General features: G+C 44.9%; 1 protein-coding gene across 6 annotated transcripts in view; it reads left to right on the forward strand.

Moving 5' to 3' along the window:
- The window catches only part of LOC147452411 (mRNA export factor GLE1-like), a 169,950-nt gene that overhangs the window by 93,535 nt on the left and 49,341 nt on the right, over positions 1 to 27,074 (forward strand). For all 6 annotated transcript variants that reach the window (XR_015188895.1, XM_086518119.1, XM_086518122.1 and 3 more), the window contains 2 exons: positions 4,374 to 4,489; positions 6,572 to 6,633. Coding sequence is in view for 5 of the 6 variants with exons in the window: in XM_086518119.1 (XP_086374245.1) it covers positions 4,374 to 4,489; positions 6,572 to 6,633 (178 nt within the window). In the remaining variant the exon portion in view is untranslated. The remainder of the gene's footprint in view (positions 1 to 4,373; positions 4,490 to 6,571; positions 6,634 to 27,074) is intronic.

A 27,074-nucleotide genomic window follows, 5' to 3' on the forward strand; every position in this document is an offset into this window, starting at 1 on the left:
TATTTCTTGTCAATTTGTCAAGGATAGTGATTGCTTCTATTGAACAGTACATGTGTAACTGCATTCTTAAACTGTCGGTTTGGGTATGCTCGAAAGCGTTACGGGATCCAACGTGTACTATAAGACAGTGGCAAAATGTGCAGCTACCGTTTTGTCATTGGAAAGTTAGTGACTCAAAGCAATGGCAGAGTGCGAAGCTACCACTATGTCATTGGGACAGGGTTCACACGCAGGCAATACATGAGTCGACGAGGTGTTGAATACACCAGGGTTGACAATGAGCATGTATGTGTCGTATATGTGTCGACAGGTGTTGAATACATCAGTGTTGACAGTAAGCATGTACGACATAGATGCAAACGAAGACGTTTGAGATTTCAAGAGGGGGGTATGTCACCAGCGTGTGACTCTATCTATCCTTTTTGTTGATTTCTTTCTTATTATCTATTTACTTTCACTTTTTGGAAACACCCTCGGGAAATCTAACTGCCCTGCATTGCATAGCTAGTGTGGAACTGTCCAGAGGGAGTCTAGGCCTGAGGGCAAGAGAGCACTAAGGTTGGACAAGGACTATGGTTAGCCAAGTGGGGTCATTGACTAGCCAAAGTGGAAATCCTTTGCTACAGAGGCTACATTTCAGTTCTGGATGTGGCCGCAGTGTACAAAGAGGGTCGGATGACCTAGAAAGATACAATGGCAGCATCTCCTAAAATTTAGGGAACTGCTATTTTGGGACCTGAAAATGTGTTGAGGTCATTACAAGGGGAACATTTTCTTACTCTGCCGTGAAGTCAACTGGGCAACCGGTTGGGATATTTTTAGATGACAACCCCGAAATGGGAAAATGCTTATAAATGTGCCAAGTGGCACCTTCTGGTGCACTTGCCTCATGCAACAAGAAGTGGCGCTGAATTTAGGAGGGGGAGAGCCTCATTTTCAGATTTGTCACAGGTTAAGAGCTATGGAGTGCTTGCTTTCCCTCTTATGCACAGTGCGGTGCCAAGAGTGATGCCCTGCAGGCTACGCACTGCCCTCTCTCTCCCCTTTGGCAGTATGTTATGCCCCTCTAGTGGGCTCTTCATTTGACCAATGTACAGTTGTGTGGGTTCATGCGCGATTGCCGAGGCAAGAGCCTCTTGCACAGGTATTGGATTAGCTAGCGGCTAATCCCCCCGCAGGTACAGGTGAATTCGGAGAGGTTTCACGCCAGAAATCTCGTCCGATTCAAAGGGCAAGTAGCCCTACAGGTGCGGGAGCTTGAGGACTTGCTAAGGATGTGACCGGCACGCGAAACGGAGCCCGAAACAGTAAATTACAGCCTGCTGTGTATTTTTGCAGGTTTAGGGTTTTGGCCCTAAACGGACCCTAATACCCCCAGGAGGTTCGGGGACGCAAGGGGACCGCTGTACAGGCGATCTGGCGCATTTTCAGGGCTGAAAACAGAGAATTCAGCGTGCTGCAGATCCTCGCCAGGTTTTGCAAAGTGCTCGTATGCGTCGGGAAAGTCAGTCAATGCGTGGGAATATTGACTGTGAAGGGTTCTAGTACAGTTATGTTTCCGAAATCGGGCTGGAACAGTGGAAATTCAGCCGAGTGTGTGCGGGGCAGCTTGTAGGGAACTACAGCGTTTATTCCCTCTTTTGAACAATAAAGAAATACCGAAAGGGGCGCCTAAGTTAGGGGCCAATCTAGTGTCCGTCTACTCATACAGGTGCAATCTAGCAGCCTGTATCCCTCTCCCCTTTGTTGTGTCTTGAAAGTACAGGTAAAATAGACGACTAATAATGGGTGAAAGCTAAATCAAGGTTTAAAGTAAAGTCTACCGCCCTTTTTGGATTGAACAGGCCGGTTTCAGCATTCTCAGATTTCAGCATGTCGTTGTCCTCCTCATCGTCGTCGACATTGTTGGCAAGTCCAAGCATTGTAGAGATTTGTGCAATCAATAGTAGACCGCTCTCCCCATAGAGAGTGGGGCCCTCAGGATGAGTGCTCCGGACTGTGCTCAAGGGTTCCTTTTACTTACGGAAGAGATAGCCTTGGGTTCCTTTAGTGAGAGAGTGCAATGGACACAAACAAAGTGATGAACACTGTGAATGAAGGTGCTGAGACTGAGAGATAGAGAGAGAAGAGAATACCAGACGAGGGATGTCGAGGTCCACAACACCCCCCCCCCCACGCGGCAGATTTGATCAAACACGACGAACCGATCTTGGCGCTCGAGCCTAGGTCCAAAGAACCCTTACAAGAAGTACTATCTGTTCGAATGATTCGTCAATACGCATTGTTCGAGTGTTTCATTCGTGATCGTTTCCTGTATTCTCGTTAGCGTCTTTATGTGATCCCTTTTCCTAGGCATGAAATATTGTACGTTGAGCACGTTTCATTCATGAATGAACACGAATGTTTGCGGATTTCTCATGAAAAGATGAACTATTTGCATTCAAGGAAGTCACATTTCATCTCTCTTCCTTGGCATGACACATTCGTGGCAAGAGCACAAGGAAGTATGAGCACCAAGCATGGGTATGTCCATTGTGAATTGCCAAAGTTGATTGATTTAGATCAGAAAGACAAGATTCGATCTCGTTGTGTGCGTGTGTGTGGTGAACGGTTTGGCACTCTGTCCATTTGTTCATCTACATTGCATGCACAGTGTTTACGGAAGACGAGATTTTCTCCACTCACTTTACATGGAATAGGTATTCTCATGTTTTTGTATTGAAAGTGGTTTCAGGAATTTTCAGCCTCGGAGATTCTTGAAGAAAGAAGCAGCATGACTCCAGACGAAGTTGAAGCATTGAAGTAGCCACAGATGACTTTGTGTCGCTTTCGGCGCGGCCCATAGAAGCAAGCGTTGCAGACCTTTATGAAGTTCAAGTATCGCACGACCCACGCATCACAGTGGGCCGGCGAAGAGTCCTTTCCAGGATTCCGGATGCTATTGGCGATCTCCCTCGACGCCATACAGCTCGGTACCAGTACCTCACTTTGAAAAGGAGGGGATGTCACCTGACACATCCAACCCTATGTGTCCGTGGACAAGCTACAACATGACCAGGGTTCAATTCAGTCAAGTCAGTCTAGAATAGGAAGTGATCTGGCACTTTTGTGAGTTTGTTCGCAGACCGTGCATGTCCAGACACTTAGATTAGATGCATATTCTCTGGTTGCACAGAGTATGATCATCAGATTTCCATAAGAACCCATCAGAACAGTGCATAGACCTATTTTCCCTATTTTTGACATTTTTCACTTATTATTTTTAAGTGACTTTTGTTGGAAAGTAGGTAGGGAAATTTTGCTAAGTTGTATAAATAGAAACCTAGCACTAGCACTTTCTGGCAGAAGAGGCAGTAGGAGCACCTTGCTCAACAGGCACCTTCTCAGCAGGAACCCCCAGCATGGCCTAGCGTTTTTGCAACACAGCATCAAAGCCAGCGTTTTTGCAAGACAGATCAGCCTTGGCGTTTTTGCATTGCAGAGAAGCTTCGGCATTAGCAGACACAGCAGAACCACTTCACGACAGCAGATCAGCCATAGCAATAGAAGTCCCGAACCTCGCAGATCTCACCTTCCCGCTTCAGATCCTTGCCGCACGGTCAGATCCGTGAAGTTTGTAGATTCAGCCTGGAAAACACAGATTTCAGCATCTGCATTTTCAGCGCGTCGTCGTCGCATCATCGTCACCGGCATCGTCACCGACATAGAGTCAGAATTCAGTAGATAAAGATTTACAGATTTCAGCCCTTAGCATTCTCAGATTTCAGCCCGTCTCATCGTCGTCGACATCGTCGGCAAGTCCAAGCATTGTAGAGATATGTGCAATCAATAGTAGCCGCCCTCGCCATATAGAGTGGGGAGGGTGTTACAACATCCCTGGTGTCGTATTCTCTTCTCTCTCTCTCTCTCTCTCTCTCTCTCTCAGTCTCAGCACCTTCCTTCACAGTGTTCATCACCTTGTTTGTGTCCATTGCACTCTCTCACTAAAGGAACGGAAGGCTCTCCCTTCCGTAAGTAAAAGGAACCCTTGAGCACAATTCGGAGCTCTCATTCTGAGCAAAGTTCAACATTCACTTGTGCTGCACCTTACATTTCAATGTTTACCATGTGCATGCACATTGCGTTGCTAACATTAATAGACAAAATAAGTTGCATGGTAAGGCTCTGAAAGTTTAGAGTCTTTAGGCAATTGCAACTTAGAGTAAGTTTGCTGTTGTTTTCTAGTCTAAATTTGTTTAAAGCTGAAGCTGTTCTCTGGGTTTGGTGAAACTATGAAGAGCGTGTCAGTGTTTACATCTTGAACTACAATTTTTCATCTATAGACAGCAACACAAACTTTAACTCATATGATGTAATCTTGTACTTTCTTGCAGACCCTAGGCCAATTGTGTCCAGAACTGCTGCTGATCTTGAACAGATGAGGCACATGAGGCTAGCAACATTGCTTGAAGTGTCGCAGTCTCTACAAATGAATAGTCTACAAAAGAAGGTTCTTTCAACCTCCATTCAAAGTCCTCATAAAGTTTAACAGTGTGTTTCTGGCCTTTCTATGAAGTTTGTAAGAGTTAAAGATCTTTGGGATGCCCTGAGCATGCACTTCTTGTTTCAAGTTTCTTTGTTTCTTGGTGAAACTCTCCTGTAGTGGCTCTTTCATGGTTACGACATTGGTGTTCTAATTTCACAATGCTAATCGTAAATAAGCCATGAGTTCAAGATATTGCATTATGGCTGCAATGGTCAGTCTTCAAATAGTGCAAGAGAGCCTTGTCTTCAAAACCGTGCAGGTTTCAGTATCATGCTTGCATTGAACACTCCCCTTGAGTTGAGGTGTCGATGTCAGATAGCCACTCTCTTGAAATCCAAGGTCTGCATACCTACTGCATGTCAGGTGAATGAAAGATGAACAAAAGGTGGGAGATGCTTGTTGTCTTTGCTGATTTATAAGATAATTTTAGTGCTTGTTACCCCTCCGATATAAATTGGGGGCATGTCCTATTCAAGCACAAGCTCTATGCCTCTAGCAACAGATGTCCCATCAATAGGCAGCCAGGGACTCATGACTGTGTTCATTCTCTAAACACTCTTGCATTTACTCCAGTTAGATTGGATGAGTTCATAGCTCACCAATGTGCAGATCATAGGACATGAACATGCCTGCAAACAGACACATATTTCCAAGAAAAAGAAAGGGAAACCTGCATCCTATCAGTGATAAGAAGTAACATAGTTGGATAAAATTCAAAGTGAAATTCAGCCATGCAGACATCAAAATGACATTTGCATGCCTGTAATGCTTACCTATGCTATGGAAGAAAAAGGGAACCTTGTTCTATGAGCAATGAGACGTAACATGAGGTAGATAAACTTCAATGTGAAAATATCTTGTAACATCTCCTGATGAAGTGGAAAGGAGACACCAATTTTCTACTAATCAATTAGTTGCAGTCTTTGACTATGATACAAGACACTTCAAAACAGGCCATGTATGTGAAATGCAGTTTCGGCAGCATCAGCTTTACGGAAGGGATATATGGAATTTTGAGATTATCTATTATTTTGAGAAGCTTCGAGAGGAGTACTAAGTCATCGTTGCCACCATCTGTGACTCTTGTTGCTTTCCAATTTTCAAAGCATGAACAAGTTTGTTTATAAGAAAAGGTTGCATACAATGTAAATATAAGCTACATACACAATGGATAACACAAAACCAAGTGTTTTAGTTTTTGCATGAAAGAGAGAGCTCAACCAAATGAGAGCATTGAGGAAAATAACATGAACAACCACGTGTAAGTTTCACTTTAAAGGTTATTTATGGAGAATCCTCCTTTTTAATTGACTTAGTATTAAAGAGAATATCGTGAACAAGTACACCTGAAGTTTCACGTTGAAGGTTGTCTTCAACAATCCTTCTTTCTTATCGACATAGTACATTATTGTGTTTCTCTCGACATAGATTGCTTCGAATAATGAAGAGAAATGTTATTATTACTTTATAAATATCATACTTGGACCTTCTATTCTTAAGGTTAGAAGACCCTTATGAATTGCAATAATGGTCGCTATTTGGATCTTTTTGGTTGTTGTAATTGATGAAAAGGATGCTCACATTGTGCGCATGCTCACGTGCAAGCATGGGATTCCCCTCACACTGTCTGTGAAGTGGAGATGGGAAGCCAAGATGGGAATTGAGCTGACTTTCACATGTACAAGACTGTCTCAGCATGTTTTTTACAAAAGGTATTATATGTCAGGGAGAAACTCTTTTCACACAGCACAATGCATGCTGAGGACCTTGGTGTCCTTTTTGCATGGTAAAGACTCTAGTCTTCTGTTAATTTTGAAATTTAAAGGGCGAGAAATGATACTTTGGTTTGCTTGACAACTTTTGATGCGCTTCAAATTGAATTTTCTTCAGTTATTATTATGATTTTGGTTGGATTGACCCTTTTTGCACTGCTGGAGTAGGTTTTGCTTTGACAATTGCTTCGCTATCTTTTTGGGCTAGTAAATAATTATTTAATTTAAGTAGTAGATGTCTGCTCATTGCAATTTTGCTGTTAACGATTGTCAGACGCTGGAGAGGAACTTGACAAAGCTGCTGCAGCAGGTTTCTGCTACACAAGATCAAGTGAGGTAATGGAGTTTTCTTTAATCCAGCATATAGGCCATACAGTTCCAAAGAATACAATGTTATTTGTAAATCAGGCTACTGATTACCGGGCCAAAACATTGAATCAACCTGAAAAGGTTGTCCCAGAAAATGGTTATCAAAGACTAATGCAGCTCATGCAATTGGCCAGCAGTCAAATGATTCAAAAATAGCAGGATAGGGTGTGAATCTTGTTTGTGATCGAATGCCTTGGAGTCCAGGTCTCTTTGAGGGCATTGTTAATGAGTAGGAGAGGGTGTGGACTTGGTCTATAACTGAACTACCAACAATCGTCTCTGAGCTCACCATCAATGATGCCTGAGGACTTGACTGCACCCATAAAGCAAGTAAATTGTATTTCTTATTTTGGTGCTTTAAGCCCAAGCAAATCCCCAATGTTTGTCCAATGAAATTCTCTTTGAGCACATCGAATGCTTCACCTGCTTCATGAGTGTGTTTTTCTTTAACATGCTCACTCCCAAGGACAGCCGTAGCCAAATTGTCTATGATCTGCCTGTGCAGAATAAATTCGTAATGTGCATCATTCAGCTAGAGAATAGTTGATCCTGTTTTTGATTAACAGCTTTAAAGGCCACCGCAGAAGAGTAATTGGTCTACAATTGGAGCAATGCTTGCTACTGTAAAAGCTTAAGCAATCTTTCTTCCCATGTTATTGCTTATTCTGTCCTTAATTCAACATCCGCAACAAAGGTTGCTTCAGAGAGACCTAAAATTGAACAAAGAACGTAAGTGTCAGACCATCCTGATAGTTGGATTTCCAACGGTCAACATCCAACGTGCTCTGCTGTGATTCAGCTGTAGTGAAATCACCCTCAAAGTGAAGGCATTTGTAGAAGTCAATATAGGCCCAACAGGTATGATTGTTCTAAGCGCCTCGAGGCACATGAGCGACATCACTAGATGCAGCTGAGACTGCAGGAAAAATGCTTTGATATTGATCTTACATGGCACTTGCAAGATGCAATGTAGTTGTATATGATACCAAGCATTACGCCCCGGATTGGGGCGCAACCTAAATGCAATTCTCTTAGGCATGCCTTGAAACGTCCCATACCACTTCTGGGACGACTCTTAATTCGGGTTGGTTAGGGTCATGTCTCAATCCACATAGCCGGGAGTTTGCTGATCTGTCATGTCTGTCATCAAAACTTTCATGGTCGGCCAAACCCTTGTCCTAGCCCCACGTCCAGTGTCGCTCACGCATGCCATCCCCAGACCCCCCCGAGAACCCAACATTGGGTGTGGAAGTTGCACGTTGCGTGGAGTGACCTATTGGCCAGAGGCATCCAACCCTTATACGTGTCCTTCCAGTCATGTGTACTGTTCCCTTTGCCCTTGCACCTGTTGGAGCTCAGACCGGAACTATCAACAGCACCGATTAGAATTTCACAACTCCACCACTCTTGTCACATCACTCTCCACTCCAAATCCCCTCGTCTTCCTCAGCTGCAAATCCCACTGACACTTGCACACAGCTTTATCCTCTCGGTTTGCTATCTCGGAAGATTTCTTGGTAGAAGAGTCTATGCGATAAGTTAGAAAGGTCTCCAACCTCTTTGAATGGGGATTCCCGGAAGCTTACTATGCATATGATATGTTTTCCTCATTGGTGCAGTCCTTGGAGAGGCAGCTTGAGGAGTCTAAACCAACCATCACAAGCTGCAGTGTGCTAATATCTTCGAACTTAGACAGCATAGTGTGCTACAGGCACAAGGGATGATGGACTCACGAGAGCAGCTCAGTGCACTTGAAGAGTGGCATCGGAATTTATCGATTGCTCTCCATTGTCAACAGCCTTAGTCACTCTTTACTCAGCAGGTTCTACAGGCACCATCATCTGGCGCTACCCCTTGCTCGTCTTAAAGGTGGACCCCCCACTTGTCTCAACTTTTCAGCATCACTTGTTGCTGTATACTTATATATTTTATCAACATGTTTCAGAACATAACATGTATCCTTTCGCATCTTCGGTAGTTTCAGAAATACTTTCATTAGTTGAAGTTCTTGTTCCACCTTACCTGGACGGTGGGCCAAGTCATGGTGGGCATCCTGCTGGACCGACTAGAGCTGCACTGGGACGAGCTAAGTAGTGGATGGGATCTCTTCAGACTGCCCAGTATAGTCACTTGCTAGACCGATTATTTGGCGGATCAGGATCAGAGAGTTGGACCAAGGGCTAGAGATGCACTAGGATGAGCCGAGTAGTGGAAGTGATCTTTGCAGACTGCCCACTTTCCGTTCTTCCTTGCTTCCTTGACTTTAGCTAGTCTGTTGATCTATTCTTCAACTGCAGTGGTTCCAACTCATTTACAATTGTCCCTTTGAGTGAATTTGTTTGCTTCATGACTGCTATTTTATAAAGTTTAAACATGTATGTGACCTTCGCCTATGTACCTTTCACTATGATGGAGTAGGGGTGTCGTAGGTCCATTAACGGGACTACCTTGCTGGGGTGGGCTTTGAGAACGTCCAAAGGTAGCGATCCTTTATTTTCTCTGCAATGTCTTCCCTATCCCAGCCTAGGGGGAGCCTGCCAATCCCTACTTCATTCTTCATACTCTCCACTCTTTTCAATCTCTTTAACCACTGATATGACTTCATTTACAGAATGTTTTGAACTTTACAATTTTAGCTTTTTAACACTTGGTCATTCAATGCTTGTTGTAGTGTCGTTGTAATGGGGTCTTCCCTGACAATTTGTTGCTCGATCTTGATGGTTTGTATCTGTGCTTGCAATTCTAGAATCAGCTCGTCTTTTTTTTATGATATCTTGCTTCATGGCGGTCACCTTGGCTTGGGGTTTCTTCATCTCTTGAAGCAAGTAAGACTCCCATGGAGATTGCCAGGTAATGGGAAGGGGGGGACCGTTGGAGTGTGGGAGGTGAGGCTGATGCAAAGGTTCTCCTCTCCTGAAGAGATGAAGGGGATGCTGCCATAGCCCATGGTGGAGGTTCCCTTCTCCCTCCTCGGGGCTACACGAGAGAGAGAGAGAGAGAGAGAGAGAGAGAGAGAGAGAGAGAGAGAGAGAGAGAGAGAGAGAGAGAGAGAGAGAGAGAGAGAGAGAGAGAGAGAGAGAGAGAGAGAGAGATGATGATGATGATGATGATGAAATGAAATGTTATATGAACGTCTTCAAAAGGCCAAGATGACCTATGAGACCAAAAAGTTACAAGTGGTGAATCTGATACCATGTCTGATTACAGAAATTACAAAGTTACAAAGTTACCAAGTTAACAAAGAACTAACTTAAAACACTAAGGAGAAAGGAAATAGGGGGGGGGGCTCGTGGGTTCAGATGAAATCTCTCATCGATCGTTGTCGGATCTCATCGACCTCCTCCATGGTCAAAACTCTGGTTGGGCGTCTTGCATGTGGAGCTAGAGTGGTCTGTATCTTCTGTTGCAACCTTCGTCGGTAGTATAGACCCCTCGAGGTTGTGGACGTCTGGATCTGCCAAGTTCAGTGGCTCTGTCAAGCAGTGTACCTCGAGTATGAGTAGGCTGTAAGATCTGCTGTAATGATTGCTTCGTTGGCCCTCCTCTGTCTGGTGTAAAGAACTCTGTGATTCGTCTCTGAGACTGTCTTTCCCCTGATGTCCTCAGCAAGCTCTCCCTAAGTCTGCGTAGCTCTAGAGGGAACAATCCGAGACAGTTCTGATCCTTGTATCTGATGACTCTAGAAAAAGGTCCGAACCCTTCTCTGAACAGGCAGTGGAAGCGGCCGCGTATCTCATAGTATGCCGGGCAGTGACATGTGTAGTGCAGCTCTGTCTCTGGCTCAAAGTTACATAGGTGACATATCCTGGCTCCTACCGGCACCCCTCGAAATCGGCCAGTCTCGGTCTGGAGCTGATGTGAGGATGTGCGTATCTGTCCAATAGCGCATCTTATCCCATGAGATAAGTGTGTATCCATGTATGCTGGCCTAGTCACAAAGCCGTCCTCTGTGAGTTGGAGAAGATGCTCTCTGTAGAAGGCCATCTTCGTGCCCAACTCTTGTGTCGGCTGTATCCATGTGCTCCTAGTATTTAGCTGAATCAGATCCTGGCGTATGAGCCTAGTTATCTCTGTCCGTGTGAGAGACAAGGAGGGTGCATCCAAGGAGTATTGAAGCGGGGGTAATCTATCCATTTTGAGACCATGCGACTGAAACCATGATGTCATCTGTCCATACCAACATGCTGTATCGCCTTGTAGAGCTAGTTGTCCAGATGACTTCAAGGCAAGCCTAGGGTATCTGTCTCTGGGGAGATCCCATAGACCGTGCATAAAGGAAACTGATCTCGAGGGGGGGGGGGGGGGGGGGGGGGGGGGGGGGGGGCTAGGCTAGCTCGGCTCGAATAATCTCATGTGGTACTAAGGCCTTAGCCCGAATTATCCGAGCGATCATAGAGACCAGAGGCCTCTCCATACATCTCCATCCATCTGTGTTGCCAGATCTCCCATGGTGGTCTACTGAGGGTTCCCATACCTGAACTCCATATAGCATAGTTGGAGTTACTAGCGTGTCAAAAAGCCAAAGCTTTGTTCGTGGTTCCTGAAACTGAACCTGTGAACACTTCCTCTCCAGTCCTCCCAAAGCTGCATATGCTCTCGTCAGTCTAGTCTCTGATGCTCTCCTTAGTGAAAACACCGGTCCACTGAATACTACCCCAAGATAGGTATATGCATTTGTGTCTCCTGGCCATACATAAATGTGGGTGTCGACCTCCTGACCCAATGCGGTGTGGTATTGAACACCATAACTTTGGTTTTCCCCAGATTGACCGACAGTCCACTATCACGAGCAAATGTATGCAGAGCATCCAAATGACGTTGTATCCCCTCTGGGGAGTCTGAAATCAGCACAATATCATCAGCATATAGTAACAGCGGAATCCATGTCCCTGCTAGCTGAGCCCCCCTGTCCCCTTACCGCTCTACATAGTCTGAAAACTCATCCACATACATCCCAAAAAGAGTCGGGGATAAGGGGCATCCCTGCTTTACTCCAATAGTGGAGTGGACCATGTCTCCCTCAGTGGTGCGTACCCGCCCCATCACTGTTTTGTATAGAGCCAGAATACCCCATATCAGCTCTGTAGGCACACCCATGTCCTGTAGTCTGTGTATAAGTCTGGCTCTCGGCACTGTGTCAAAAGCTTTGCGGAAGTCCACAAAGCTACAATAGATTCTCTTGCCATGGTGTCTACCCTCCTCAATAATAGCTCTGAGTGTCAGAATCTGGTCAAGAGTAAAGAAACCTCTCTTGAAACCTGCTTGCCTTGGTGCTCTTATTCCCTCTTGCTCTTCCCATCTACTCAACTCCTGCTCAAGAACGGATGCATACAACCTAGCTAATGTGTGGCCAGCCATGATGGTGCGATAATTTGCGGGAATCATGGGATCTCCTGACTTGAAAATAGGCACAATCTCCAAGTCTCCGGAAGCCTTCATACATGGCTCGATTAAACATCATAGCCAGGAGATCTGCAAGCATATCCCTGGCATGGATGAAGTGCTCTGCTACCAGACCATCATGATCATGTGCTCTCCTTGTCTTCATCCTGTCAATGGCTTTCCTTACTCTCTCGGCAGTAAAGAAAGAACATGTCTCTGGGTCTCTGGTGGGTCCGGCAGAGGTGGTTGCCCTGATGCTGTGTAGAGAGATGTGGCATATTCCCCCCATGTCTCAGTGGAGGTGATCGCGGACGGTGGTGAATGCTCGTGGAATAGCCTCCATGCTTTGCTTGAGTCCTGACTTATAAATAGCTGGTATAGATCCCGCTCTAGCTGAGATAGATAGGCCCTTTTCTTTCGTCGCACTAGGCGGCGAAAGATAATCCGTGACTGTCTATGTGTGGTAATACCCGTGAGCACTTCCCTCTGTAATTTAATCCTCGTCTCTCTGCACTCCTCATCATACCAACTGTTTTGGGGCATGTTCCCAGATCGTCTCCGTGTTGGCTGGCTGTGGGGGTATGCCTCTGATGCTGCATCATGGAGCGTCTGTCAATATCTGAGTGAGTTCAGCTAGTGGCCGTCCTGGCTCTTGGGTGCATAGCTGCCTGTATATCTCATCCATATACATAGAATTTGTCTCCCTCATGAAGGTATACCAAGTGTGTGTGGGGACCTCTCCTAATGGAGTTGTGCTGAATTGAAAGGTCAGGGTGAAAGACACGATAGCATGATCAACTTCTACTCCAACTGGTCTAGTGCCCACCATGAAATCCTGAAAGAAAGGAATGAGACTAGGCTGGGCCATAACATAATCCACTGTGCTGGCCCCATGTCGGTGTGGAAAGCAAGTAAAACCTCCAGCTGTCGAAAATCTTTGTAAGCCATTCACAATGGCCAATCTGTGTGCGGTTCCCATATCTATCAAGTATCTGCCATATTCAGTGTATTCCTCATCTTGTGATAGTCTGGATAGACCCATCTTTGTGACATCCAGCTCCCTAAGCATCTCTTCGGAAGTATCATAAAATATTGTCTGGTGGTGGGCAGTCCCAGCATTGAAATCCCCTAATATGATAATGTCACATCCTTGGAAAACTCTTATATGTCATTATCCAAAATAGCAAAGGGGGATTGTCCTCTAGGTGATGCATATACTGACGTACTAGGAGGAAAGTAACAAATAGCAATGTAGAGGTATCTGCCCGTCTCTGCACTGAGCCTCACCCACATGTACCTAGCCTGTTCATCCTTGCGTGCTATTATATCATTGGTTGCAGTTCCTCCCTGAATAGAACTGCCACTCCCCCTGAGCCCCGTCCTCGATGCTCCGATCTGGTCTCTTGTCTTCAGGCTGTCTCCCATCTATATCCGCTCACATGTGGCATGGATTGTCCCGGTGCTTGATGCGTCTCAGAGTAGAAAATGATGTCTCTCCCCGTGAAGCTATCCTCAAAGGCCCCTACATCAAGACGGAGTGACCCATTACAATTCCAGGTTGCCATCTTCAGTGTGGTCCCATGGGGGGGGGGGGGGGGGGGGAGAGAGAGAGAGAGAGAGAGAGAGAGAGAGAGAGAGAGAGAGAGAGAGAGAGAGAAATGAAATGTTATATTACGTCTTCAAAAGGTGAAAGTGACCTATGAGACCAGAAAGTTATAATGCGGTGTCTCTGATACAAAGTCAGATTGACAAAAAATAAATTAAACTAGGATAACAAAATATAAATACTGAGGAATCCTAAACTAAGCTGATAGGTGTGAAAGGTGAAAGGCGTGAAATGTGTGAACTAAGGAGTACAATGTGTAGACAATATGGGAGGGAAGTAGAGATCCATCTTCATAGAGATTCATCTTCATCTGCGCTCTGGTCGATGAAAAAGTATGGGTCGAATCCTTTGTTGTAGCCTCCTTCGAAATTGTGTAGCTCCTCTTCTCCATCGGGGCCGTCTAGATCTCCCTGGCTCCAATGCTCAGTCTATGAGAATGCCATTAGTGCGGGCAGACCTCTCCACTGTTGGCTGCTCCTCTGTCTGTTCTTCTGGGTGTACATTATCCAGTGTAAAGAAATCTGTGATCTGTCTCTGGGGTTGTCTCTCTTCAGCTCTCCTCAGTAAAGTTTCTCTATGCCTGTGTAACTCGAGTAGATATAGCCCAAGACATCTCTGATCCTCATAACTCATGACCCTAGATAGAGGCCCAAAACCTTCTCTGAATAGACAATGAAAGCGGCCTCGTATCTCATAGTACACTGTGCAATGACATATGTAATGTACCTCTGTCTCTGGCTCTAGATGGCATAAGGGGCATATCCTGTTATCTGTTGGTGTCCCTCTGAATCTGCCAGTCTCGGACCTAATATGCTATATAGCATAGTATATGATGATGGTTGAGTTTTTTGATTGTTGAAGAATACGATACATTTTAGAGTAGAAAGTATAACTTTCTCAATATTGCTAGTTTCTTAGGCCAATTGTGTGTATTTTGTAGGCAGTAACCATATCTAATCATAGACTACAAACTTGGCTAGATATTGAGTAGTTTCTATGGGTTTCTAGAGGTCATAATGCTAAACCCAGTTTTTTCATGTTTGCTGTATTTAGCACTTTATCATTGCCCCCAAGGTTCCAATTGTAAGAGATCCATTATCCTTTTGACATGCTCCATGGCTCCTTTTGAATCCAGAGGCCCAAAGGGAACTATGAAAACATGTATATAGTATCTGTATTGAGCGTGACTATAGAAACTTTGATGATAGGTCCGCAGAATGGCAAAAATGCAACTTTTTTGTACCTAGTTTTTTGCCCAAAAAAAAATTAGTGAGGTAAAAGCAACCATATGTTTTGGTCACCAACCCATTGAAGTTAACGGGGCATTTTATCTCATGTCCTACAAAAATCTCCACTCTTATTTATATGCAATCAACCGTAAGAAATTGCTGTTTTGGGCAAAATGCATTGGTCCATCAACTTTGGAGGCTTGTAGTGACCAAGGGATGAGAAAAATTACAAGTTTCTCATTTTTTCCATATGTAGTAGTTATTGAACTATAAGCTCATGAAAGGATTTTTCAAAATGAGTGGATCTACTATGGTTTTGAAATTTTTTTCCAAAACCCTGAAAGGACACTGTTATGTCCTATTAGGTTACCATTCTAGTGTTAAGAGCTAATTGTCTGGAGGACTCTAGAGCCACCCTGGCATATTTGTCTCTGGTAGTATCCCACAGACTGTGTACAAAGGAGACTGATCTGGTAAGCGCCTCAATCTCCATAGGGGGGGGAACTAATTCCGCTCGAATGCTATCATGCGGTACGCAAGCCTTGGCTCTAATCAGCCGAGAGATCATAGATACCAGGGGCTTCTCCATACGCCTCCAACCATCCTGGCCCACAGAAGGTCCCCAAACCTGCACCCCATATAACATAGTAGAAGCAACCAAAGTATCAAAGAGGTATAATTTTGTCCTAGGTTCCTGGAACTGAACTTGCGAACACATCCTCTCCATTCCTCCTAGAGCCGCACCAACTCTAGTTAGTCTAGTCTCGGCTATAGAGGTTTAATGTCCTCCACGGTAAGCACTCTGTCGGGACGGCTCTTGATACAAAGGAGGAAGAGGGGGTTGGGTGGGCTGATACAATGGAGCTCTCTGACAGTAGAGACATCAGTATCCAAAAGGTTGTAGAGGTTCAATGTCCTCCATGATAAGCACTCTGTTTGGACGGCTCCTGATACAAAGAGGGAAGAGGGGGTGGGGTGGGCTGAGACAATGGAGCTCTCTGACAGTAGAGACATCAGTATCCAAAAGGCTGTAGAGATTCAATGTCCTCCACGGTAAGCACTCTGTCAGGACGGCTCCTATGTCGCGCCAGTATGGTATGGATCCTTTGTCGCAATCTACGTCGATGTTGGGAGGGCCCCCTCATCCGTGGGCGACGGGACCGTCCCAACTCTATCACCCGATTAAGCAGTATGCCTCCGGTACTGCTATGTTGTGGGGGCTACTGGAACTCCTCTGTCTGTGACAGTAAGAAATCTGTAATCTGCAGCGGCATACTGCTTTGTTGTGGGGGCTGCTCGAACTCCTCTGTCTGCGACAGAAAGAAATCTGTAATCTGCCGTTGTCGCTGGTGTTAGGTGCAGCGGAATGAATGTTTGCGCTTTGCTCAAGATGAGTGCTCCGAATTGTGCTCAAGGTTCCTTTTGTTCTTATGGAAGGTAGAGCCTTCCGTTCTTAATGAGAGAATGCTATGATCACAAACAAAGTGAATGGACACTGTATGTGCAAGTGTATGAGACTGAGAGATAGAGAGAGAAGAGATATAGGACACCAGAGATGTTGTAAAAACCCTCCTCCGAAGGCCCCACTCTCGTCGGCGAGAGTGGTCTACTTATGATTGCACAATCTGGTACAAATGGAATGCATGAGACTGATGCAAGTCTAGGCTATGTCGGCGATGACGACGTGCAAGACGAGACCGACCTAAGGGCTGAAATCTGCAATCTTTCTACTGCTGTCCAAAAATGCTATGGGATGAAATCTGCTGCTGAGCCAAAAACGCTGATTTTGGGGCTGTTTTCTGTGGGTCTTTGACGCTGAAAATCTGCAGGTTTAGGGCTGAAAACTGAGGTTCTTTAAGGCTGAAAACTGATGGTCTTTCCGGGCTGAATTTGCTACTCTTCTATTGCTGAAAATCGCGGAAATTCTGCATGTGCTGAGATCCAAAAACGCTAGGGAAGCTGATGTTGAAAACGCTAGCTTGTCGGTTTTCCGACGATGGATGATGATGTTGATGCAAGCGCTAGTGGCTGGGAGGTATGGCGATGCAGATTTGATGCAAAACGCAAGGCTGATGATGCTTCCAAAATGCTAGGGGAGGTTCTGCTTCTTGCTTGGAGGGGGAAACCGCCAAGGGGTCTTGTTGAGAAGTTGCCTGCTGAGCTTGGCACTTGTTGCCTCTTCTGCCATTTAGTGCTAACTTTGGTTTGCTTATATATTTTCTTAGCCAAATTGCCCTACCTACTTTTGTTGGGAAGTCACTTAAATTAATAAGTGAAAAATGTCAAAAATAGGGAAAATAGGCTAAAATCACTGGAAAATTTTCCTGACTGATTCTGATGGGAATGCTTATGATCATGCTGTGTGCAACCAGAGGATATGCATCTATACTAAGCGAGTGGGCATGCACGGTCTACGAATAGACTCACAAAAGTGCCAGATCACTTCTAATCTAGACTAACTGAACCTTGTTATGTTGTAGCTTGTCCACGGACACATAGGGTTGGATGTGTCACGTGACAACTGGTTCTCTCTCATTGTGCCCCTCTTCAAGAGGTCCTCTTTGTGTCTGCGAATCTCCAGTAAGTATAATTCGAGGCATTTATGATCGTGGTATCTCATGACTCTAGAAAACCCTATCTGAATAGACAGTGAAAGCGGCCTCGTATCTCATAGTATATTGGGCAGTGACATACGGAATGTAGCTCTGTCTCGGGCTCTATCTGGCCAACCTGACAAATCTTGGACTCAGCGGGTACTCCTTAAATTTGCATGTCTCGATCTCTAGCTGATGTGAGGATGTGCGTATTTGACCGATAGCACATCGTATCTCGTGGGATAGATGAGTATCCATGTATTGTGGTGACTTGTTCTGATCACAAAATCATCCTCCGTAAGCTGGAGAAGATGCTCTCTATAGAAAGCCATGTTCATACCCAACTCATGTGTAGGTTGTATCCATGTCCTCTTCGTATCCAGTTGAATGAAGTCCTTTTTGATGAGCCTGGTAATCTCTGCCCTAGTGAGGGAGATGGAGAGTGCATCCAGAGAGTATTGAAATGGGGGTAGTTGATCCATATTAAAGCCATGCAACTGAAACCAAGATGCCATCTTTGCATACCAACATGATCTATCTCCTTGCAATGCCAGTTGTCGCGAAGACTCTAGTGCTAATCGAGCATATTTGTCTCTAGGGAGAGCCCAGGTGCTATGCATAAATGCAATTGATTGAGTGTGTCACAAATTGGTGACGTGGCAGGTCCTCGGACACACACACACACACACACACACACACACACACACACACACACACACACACACACACACACACACACACACACACGTTGATTGCTGACGTGGCAAGGCGGAAATCACGTTGACTGGTTGATGACGTGGCAGTTGAACGGACGCCTGCAATTCGCGCTGACATGTTGACGGGGCAGTTGTATAGAATTCCGTAATTTGTATTGGCTGCTTTTTGCCAGTTTTTGAGGACTAGTTGCTTTTGGAACTTATTTGCTTTTAAGTTTGAAGCTTTTGGAACCTATTTGCTTTTGAGTTTGAAGCTTTTGGAACCTTTGCTTTTGAGTTTAACTAATTCTGGGGCTCTGCTTTTGGCATCTCTTGTAAGAATAAAAGAGCCCTAAGGGCCTCACTTCTTAGAGCATCTGGATGCAGAGTCTGAGAGCGGAGGACCCTTCGGGAGTTGTACTCTGCTCAAAGATTAATATAAAAGAAATACCGAAAGGGGTGCCAGTCTTTGGGGCCAATCTCTCTAAGCACGGAACTACGCCGGGCCGGGCCGTGTCAACCAAATTGAACTATGATTTTAAAATTGTGAAGCATTTTAAGTGATTCTCTCTCGTGTCGCAACAGATTCTAGACTTGGGGTGTCCAAGTTTGTTATAGTGGTATCGGAGTGTCAGGCGTGTGCTTTTCTCAAAGCATACCGGTCCTATTAAATTGCAGTTGGGCACTCTTGGAAATTATTATTTGAGGTATCTTTGGGTCCCGACCCCGGACTTATTAGGCACTCCCACCCTTCATGCATTGGGCATTGGGTGTGCTCCCGTCTTCATCCCTCTATCTTAGAGGGCATAAAGTCATTAAGAATCCCACATTACTTATGGACTTTAACAAGAATCAGTCGACGTCTTCTGCATCTGCTAATGCGGGAGGAGATCACGAAGAAGATTCTCATGATCAAAGAGAGGAAGAGTACGGCCCACCTCGGCCTACTCAGTAGGAACTTGAAGAGATGGAAGGTCGACGGTAGGTTGATGAGGCAACAAAGCAGATGATTAAAATTGCGAAGGATCCGAAATTTGCAAAATTTTCGTCTCAGCAATCCATCGCAAAAGTGCACACCCAGTGGCAGAAAGCCACACAACCACCCATCAAACCTGCGATCAAGAAGCCTCCTACTCCGAGAATATTTACTGAAGAAGAACTCCATGATGCGGTCCAGGTCCAAATCAATCAGCTTCTGGACACGAAGAAGGCATCGGAAAAGCAATTGAAGCAACGTAACAAGGGAACTAATTTTCCTTGGTTACTTGGGTCAAAAATCCACTTTTGAAAACGCCAAAAAGTAGAAGAAGCGTGTACACTTCGAAGGATTGCCCAGCTCGGACACCTCATCTTCTTCTGACTCGAGTGATGAGGACAAGAAGGGCAAGAAACGACGGAAAGATCACATGTTTTATGCAAAAAGAAATCATTTTTACAGAGCCAATCAATGTGATTTCGTCGACAACAAGGGCAAAAAGCCCAAAGAATTCAAAGAGGGAGGACAGGCAGTAAAGTTTGAGCACTTTTCAGGGTTTCGAGATGCTCCCAAGGCTTTAGCCTTTGTCCAACAGTTTGACATAGCATTTTCTGGAGGCCGCTATACAGAGCACTCCAAGATCAGACGGGCGGCATCCTTTCTGGAAGGCAATGCACGGACATGGTGGTCCACTGTGTTGTTAAGGAAACAAGCCCTGACAAAGTGGTTGAGATTTAAGAAACTCTTTATTTCTTCGTGGCTCACACAAGAATACGAACGAGACGTGATTACTGACTAGAACCATGTTCGAATGGTCAAGACAAAATCTTTGGATTCTTACTGTGAAAGGTTTTGGAAAATTTTTCTATCTATTTCATCCTTTAAGAAGATCAAATTTAAGGAGCAGATTGAACGGTTTTGTTGTGGGCTTCCCAAAGAAATTCAAGCTATTGTCTCGAAAGGAAGTCTGAGTCTGTACAATAGTTGATGGGACATGCGAAGCAGGGATTTGCTATACATTTGGGTAATCTGACTTACCCATCAGATGAACCTTCAACAAGTCATAGTAGAAACAATCGACGAAGAGATAGACGATCTTCACTGACAGAAGACCAAATAAATGAATATTTCAAAGCAGGAAAGTGTTTTGAATGTGGAGAACAAGAACATATTTCTACACGGTGTCCCAAAAGGGCACAAGAATCAGGATGATTGGCAGAGTGAAAGGACAGCAGGACGCGGCGATACTCGTTCGAGAACAGATTTTTGAACTAGCTTTATTTTGCTTTATGAATTTATGAAACAAGACGTTTTTGAAAGATGATTTTAAATTTTGAATAAAACTAATGTTTTATGAAAGGATCCGTTAATTTTGGAAAAACAAAGAGCAGAGTTAAGAATGAGATGGTGCAGTGACAGCTCTTGAATGAACCTGATAACGAATCATGAATCACGATTGATTCAATGGAATAAATGACTGAACCACTCTGTTTGGTATTAACTTAGCAATGAATTGGGATCCCCGAAAACGATTCTCGCACACGACAATGCTTGAGGCGAATGACTACTTTCACACGACAATGCTTGAGTCGAAAAAAAAAAATCTCTATAGACATGATCGCAATATGCGATTAGTTAACCTGACATCAATGAGGTCCAAAATGGATCTAGATGTGGTTACTAAATGCGTTGTTGGCAGTCATTGTCTGAGATTTGGAATGAATATTTCTGTGATTGATTGTCATGTGATGTCGAGCGATGTCGTGTGATGTGACTGTCCTTTTGTACAAGTGCTAGATGTGTCGTGTCTAGTGCGTCGGTACTAACAGTCAGTGTCTACTAAGACAGTTTATGGCCTCTGTCTGTTTTGCAAGCGTAATCAAGGGGGGGGTATGTCACAAACTGGTGACGTGGCAGGCCCCCGGACAAACACACACACACACACACACTGATTGCTGACATGGCAGGCCGGAAATTACGTTGATTGGCTGATGACGTGGCAATTGTACGGACGCCTACAATTCGCGTTGACATGCTGACGTGGCAGCTGTACGGAATTCTGTAATTTGCGTTGGTTGCTTTTTACTAGTTTTTGAGGACTAGTTGCTTTTGGAACTTATTTGCTTTTAAGTTTGAAGCTTTTGAAACCTTTGCTTTTGAGTTAAACTGATTTTGAGGCTCTGCTTTTGGCATCCCTTGTAAGAATAAAAGAGCCCCAAGGGCCTCACTTCTCAGAGCATCTGGACGCAGAGTCTGAGAGCGGAGGACCCTGCGAGAGTCGTACTTTGCTCAAAGATTAATATAAAAGTAATACGGAAAAGGACGCCAATCTTTGGGGCTAATCTCTCTGGGCACTGAACTACGTCGGGCTGTATCGACCAAATTGAACTTTGATTTTAAAATTGTGAAGCATTTTAAGCAATTCTCTCTCGTGTCGCGACAGATTCTAGACTTGGGGTGTCCAAGTTTGTTACAGAGTGAGTGCCTCCACTACCAATGGAGGAGCAGCGAGCTCCGTCCTAACAATGTCATGTGGTATTGAGGCCTTGGCCCTAATCATCCAAGAAATCATAGACACCAAGGCCTCTCCAGAGTCCATATATCTCCATCCATCAGTATTGCCAGCTCTGCTATGATGATCAACTGAGGGGCCCCATATCTCCACTCTGTACAGCATGGCCGAAGTGACCAAAGTGTTAAAGAGCCAAAGCTTTGTCCTCGAGGTTCCTGGAACTGAACCTGCGAACATATCCTCTCAAGTCTCCCCAATGCTGCATAGGCTCTGGTCAATCTCCTATCCGCTGCACGTCTCAAGGAAAATACTGGACCACTGAAACCCGCCCCAAGATAAGTATAAGCATCTGCATACTCCATAGTCTCTCGACCATATGTAAAGGTGGGGGCGGACTTCCTTACTCACTGCGCCGTAGTGTTAAAACACCATTACCTTGGTCTTACCAAGGTTTACAGACAATCCAGTGTCCTGTGCAAATACATACAATGCATGCAAATGATGTTGCATCCCCTATGGAGAATCTGAGATCAACACAATACCATCAGCATATAATAGCAACGGGATCACGTCCCTACCAGCTCGGCATCTCTATCACCCTCTGTCTATACATAATTTGAAAACTCATCTACATATATCCCAAAGAGAATCGGGGATAGGGGGTAGCCGTGCTTCACCCCAATTGTGGAGTGAACCATATCGGACATGCCCTGAGTAGTGCGTACTTGCCCTACGACTGTCTTGTACAAAGCTAAAATTCCCCAAATCAGCTCTGTGGGCACGCCCATGTCCTACAATCTATGTACGAGTCTGGTATTGTATCAAAGGCTTTGCGGAAATCCACAAAGCTACAATAGATCCTCATGCCATGGTGTCTTCCCTTCTCAATAATGAGCGTCAAAATCTGATCAAGAGTGGAGAAACCTCTCTTGAACCCTACCCGTCCTGTTGCCAGTATGCCCTCTCTCTCTGCCCATCTACTCAACTCATGCTCAAGAATTGATGTATATAGCCTAGCCAAAGTGTGACCAACCATGAGGGTGCGGTAATTCCCGGGAAGCATAGGATCTCCCGACTTGAAGATAGGCACAATCGTGGACATACTCTAAGTTTCAGGAAAACCCTCATACATGGCTCTTATTAAACATCATAGCAAGAGGCTCTGCAAACATATTTCTGGCATGAATGAAGTGCTCTGCTACCAGACCATCATGATCTTGTGCTCTTTTCGTCTTCATCCTATCAATGGCTTTCCTTACCCTCTCAGCAGTAAAGAAAGTACATGTCTCTGGGCATGCCTCTAGAGGGTCAGGCAAAGGTGGCTGCCCCGATGCTATATAGAGAGATGTAGCATATCCCCCCATGTCTCTGTGGAAGTGATGACTGGCGGTGGAGAGTGCTCATGGAAAAGTCTCCATGCCTCACTAGAGTCCTAACTCATAAACAATTGATACAGATCACACTCTAACTGAGATAGGTAAGCCCTTTTCTTTCGTCGCAGTAGGCGGCGAAAGATAATCGGTGATTGTCTATGTGTAGTAGTACCCATGAGCACCTCTCTCTGTAATCTGAACCTCGTCTCTCTACACTCCTCATCATACCAACTGTTCTGAGGCATGCTCCCTGATCGTCTGCGTGTAGGCTGGCTGTGGGGGATATGCCTCTGATGTTGCATCATGGAGCGTCTCTGTCAGAATCTGGGTGAGCTCATCTAGTGGTCGTTCTGGCTCCTGAGTGCACAGCTGCATGTATATCTCATCAGTGTACACTAGATCTGTCTCCCTCGTGAAAGTATACGGAGTATGTTTAAACTTGTCAGGTTGAAAGGTTGAAAGCTACAGGTTCTAAGCTTCACGAAAGGAGACATTTTGTAAGGTTTTCTTTGAAGTGAACCAATGAGTGACACGTGGAGGCTCTCCTTCCTTGAAAACTTTAAGCTTCATTTTATATATCTCTAGTAAAGAAAAAGCAATGACATTATGAATTATTTTTAAGTTCTCAATTGAGCTCGAATTGTATTAATCACAAAAGGTTACAAAGAGCCTTGGCATATTCTTTGCACAGGGTTATCCTGAAAAAGAATACATGAAAGGGGGCAAAAATCTCTCCCCTCCCCCATACCAACATGTTGTATCACCTTGTAGTGCTAGCTGTGTGGAGGACTCAAGGGCTAGCCGAGCATATCTGTCTATGGGAGGTCCCATAAATTGTGCATAAAGGATACTAATCTGGTATGTGCCTCGACCACATAGTAATAAGAAACGGCGTTGCGGGGGCCTAAAACAGAAACGCTGTTTCCTCACCGTTTCGGTCTGGAAGAAACTCCGTTTCGAACCTTATTTTTTTTCGGGGTCAATTTGAAGGGAAAAGGTAGGCGCTTGAGGGCATGCTCCAGATTGCCCAGGGGAGGATGGTTTGACTATGAGTTTCATCTTGGAGTGATGGGAGGTACTTGGTCGAGGCCTCTAAGCAATTTTCCCTTTCTCCTTTATTGCCTTGATCTTTGGCATATGCTCTTGCATGTGTGCTACTTGTGTTAGAGTGAGGTCATCACTTTAAAATATCCCAGTTTGCTTGAGTGTTGGTCTATTCTTCATAAATTACTTCCTAGCTCCCAACATAGGAAAACATACAATGAGTGCGCTTGCCTTGGAACATCCTTTCTCATCACCTCCCTTCTTCCCCACTCTCCAAGCACCTGTATGTGTGGGTTCAGAAATGCCCATGCGCTTCAAGAGTTACTTTCACTTCTTCTTATACTTTTTCAGTGTCTTTGACACTTGTAGCACGCAGATGTAGGGCTCTAGTCTTCCTCTTTTGCTCCTTTGCAATTGTCATATCAATTATAGTGGATGTCGGTGTGGCTTCATCCATCTTATCTTTTCCTTTCTTTGCGCCCTCGATCTACTTCTTAGCTTTATCACCTTCTCTTGTGTTTTGAATAGGTGCTCCACCCATGAAGAGGTTGTTTGTGCCTTCTGCTCTTCCTCTTCACGTAGAGTTTCCACTTGCTCCTTAATGCTTTGGAGCTCGACGGTTGATTTTCTACCTCGTTTGCAGTGGTATTTTTACAAGTTGCTAGTGCTTCCTTAAGTGCTTTGATCAATGCATCCTTTTCATTTATGCATTCTTCCACATGTGATTTGCAGGATCTACGTCTCGTTTTCAATGTCCCCCTCAAAAAAGGCTCAGCTCCGTCTTAATCATCAATTGTACCTTTTCATAGATTAAGTCACCTCTGACTCTAGAAGGTTTCTCTGCTCTCACAGACACTGGTTATAGTGTGCTCTCTTGAAACCCTTGCCTTAATGTCACTTTCGATTTAGGCGGGGTTTCATAAATATTGTCATCCCTGATGTAAGTAATTGGTCCTTTCTCAGGCACCTTTTTTGAGGTTTCGTAGGTAGAGCAAAGCTAGTGACTATCCATCAGTGGGGCAAATTGTTGTTGCGTTGTACAACGGCAACAAGGAGGTAATGATGGTGGGTGTTGGGTGCAATAGTGTGCTGTGAATATATGCACAAGTGTTACTGCGAATACAATAGGGCACTGGGGTTGATGGCCAATTTTGAGCGCAGCAGTGTGCTGCAAATACAACAAGGCTTGCCTCGACAGCATGTAGCATATAGTAGGTCAATTAATGCGCACAATGTGAATGGCGGGGCACTGCTGCTTGCAGTACACATCGGGTTGTAGGCTAGACACAACAGCTTGCGAGTAGTAGACACAGGCGGCGATAGGCAGGGACATTAACACATGGATCAAGTGGCACTTCAAGCAAGACCTTCACTGTATGAGAGAGCGATTACTGAGTACTATGGGTCCTTGAGGATGCTTGGGTCGGCCTATACTCGAGGAGCTGTACAGGTCAAAACATACGCACAAGTGAAAGAGAGAGAGAGAGAGAGAGAGAGAGAGAGAGAGAGAGAGAGAGAGAGAGAGAGAGAGAGAGAGAGAGAGAGAGAGAGAGAGAGAGAGAGAGAGAGAGAGAGAGAGAGAGAGAGAGAGAGAGAGAGAGAGAGAGAGAGAGAGAGAGAGAGAGAGAGAGAGAGAGAGAGAGAGAGAGAGAGAGAGAGAGAGAGAGAGAGAGAGAGAGAGAGAGAGAGAGAGAGAGAGAGAGAGAGAGAGAGATGAAATGAAGTGTTATATTAACGTCTTCAAAAGGCCAAAATGACCTATGAGACCAAACTGTTACAAAATTGTGAATCTGATACTATAGAGTTTTTTCCAATTTGTCACAATGGAATTGTGCGTACTCGTGGAGGATTAGCATTTAGCTATTTCGGTTCTTGTTTAGCAGGCTCTTGCCTTGGCAAACGCGCATATACATGGTCATATGAGTAGCCCAACTAGTGGAGTTAACATGTGTGCAAAGGGGAGAGAGAGATGAACGAGAGCAAATCATCGCGCTACATGAGACAAGGGAAGAAGGCAAGCTTTCCATTAAAGCTTCAAACCTGAAAATCCACTCTCAAAACTGAAAATCAGCCTCCACTTTCATATTTAAACACCCCCAGCTGGGAACACACAGATAGCTCTTGTACTGACAAATGTCCAGTTTGCCCCATTTGGTTTAATCCCTAACCCCCTCCCGACTTATGAAGTCTTGCCCAAGGGCCTAAAAGACTAGCCTAGCCACTTCTCTACTAGTGAGATTTCAGTGCCGATAGGCCCAATCATCTCGTGGTGTCACAAAATGATGACGTGGCAACCTGGAAATGGAAACTGACAAAGAATAAGTTGTTCTAACTTTTATGGGTCCCGTGCGATGCGGCGCAAAGGACAAAAATAAACCCAGCGTCAAGGCTACTGACTTGGCAGAGGCAGTACGGACCTCCGCAATTAGCGTGTTGGTTGTTGATGTGACAGGCCGTACGGACGCCTGCAACCAGATGCTTTTGAGACAGAAGCTTTTCATATATTTGCTTTTGGAAGGCCATGGGCCTATAAAGTTGTAACTAGGGTCTCTCCTCCCTCCTCAGATTGGCGTGGGAGCACTAAGCAAAGAGGACCCTCGGACTTTGTACTTTGCTCAAGCATTAATATTAAATGAATACCGAAGGGGTGCTAGACTTTGGGGCCAATACCTTTGGGCAGGAAACTACATTGGGCCATGTCGTCTCTCTTGAATTGTGATAAACTATGTTAGGTGGTTTATAAAGTGTGTTCTCGTGTGTCGTGCCAGATTCCTGACTTGGAGTGTCCATTGTCCAAGTCTGTTATCGTGGTATCAGAGCTCAATCGATTTTTCATTCTACAAGAAATCCGATCCCTTCTACCGCGACATACATGATTCCGTCGACGAATCCCGCAAGGATCAAACCAATCCACCTGACAACTCCGGGTTGGGTGAGAACACGGAAGATTCGAATGAGCTCTTCATCCTCGGATTTCAGTGAGGACGACAAAAAGAG

This window comes from Adiantum capillus-veneris, chromosome 8 (assembly GCF_014529385.1).
Source record: "Adiantum capillus-veneris isolate H3 chromosome 8, ASM1452938v2, whole genome shotgun sequence".
In the NCBI taxonomy this organism is placed as follows: Eukaryota; Viridiplantae; Streptophyta; class Polypodiopsida; order Polypodiales; family Pteridaceae; genus Adiantum; species Adiantum capillus-veneris.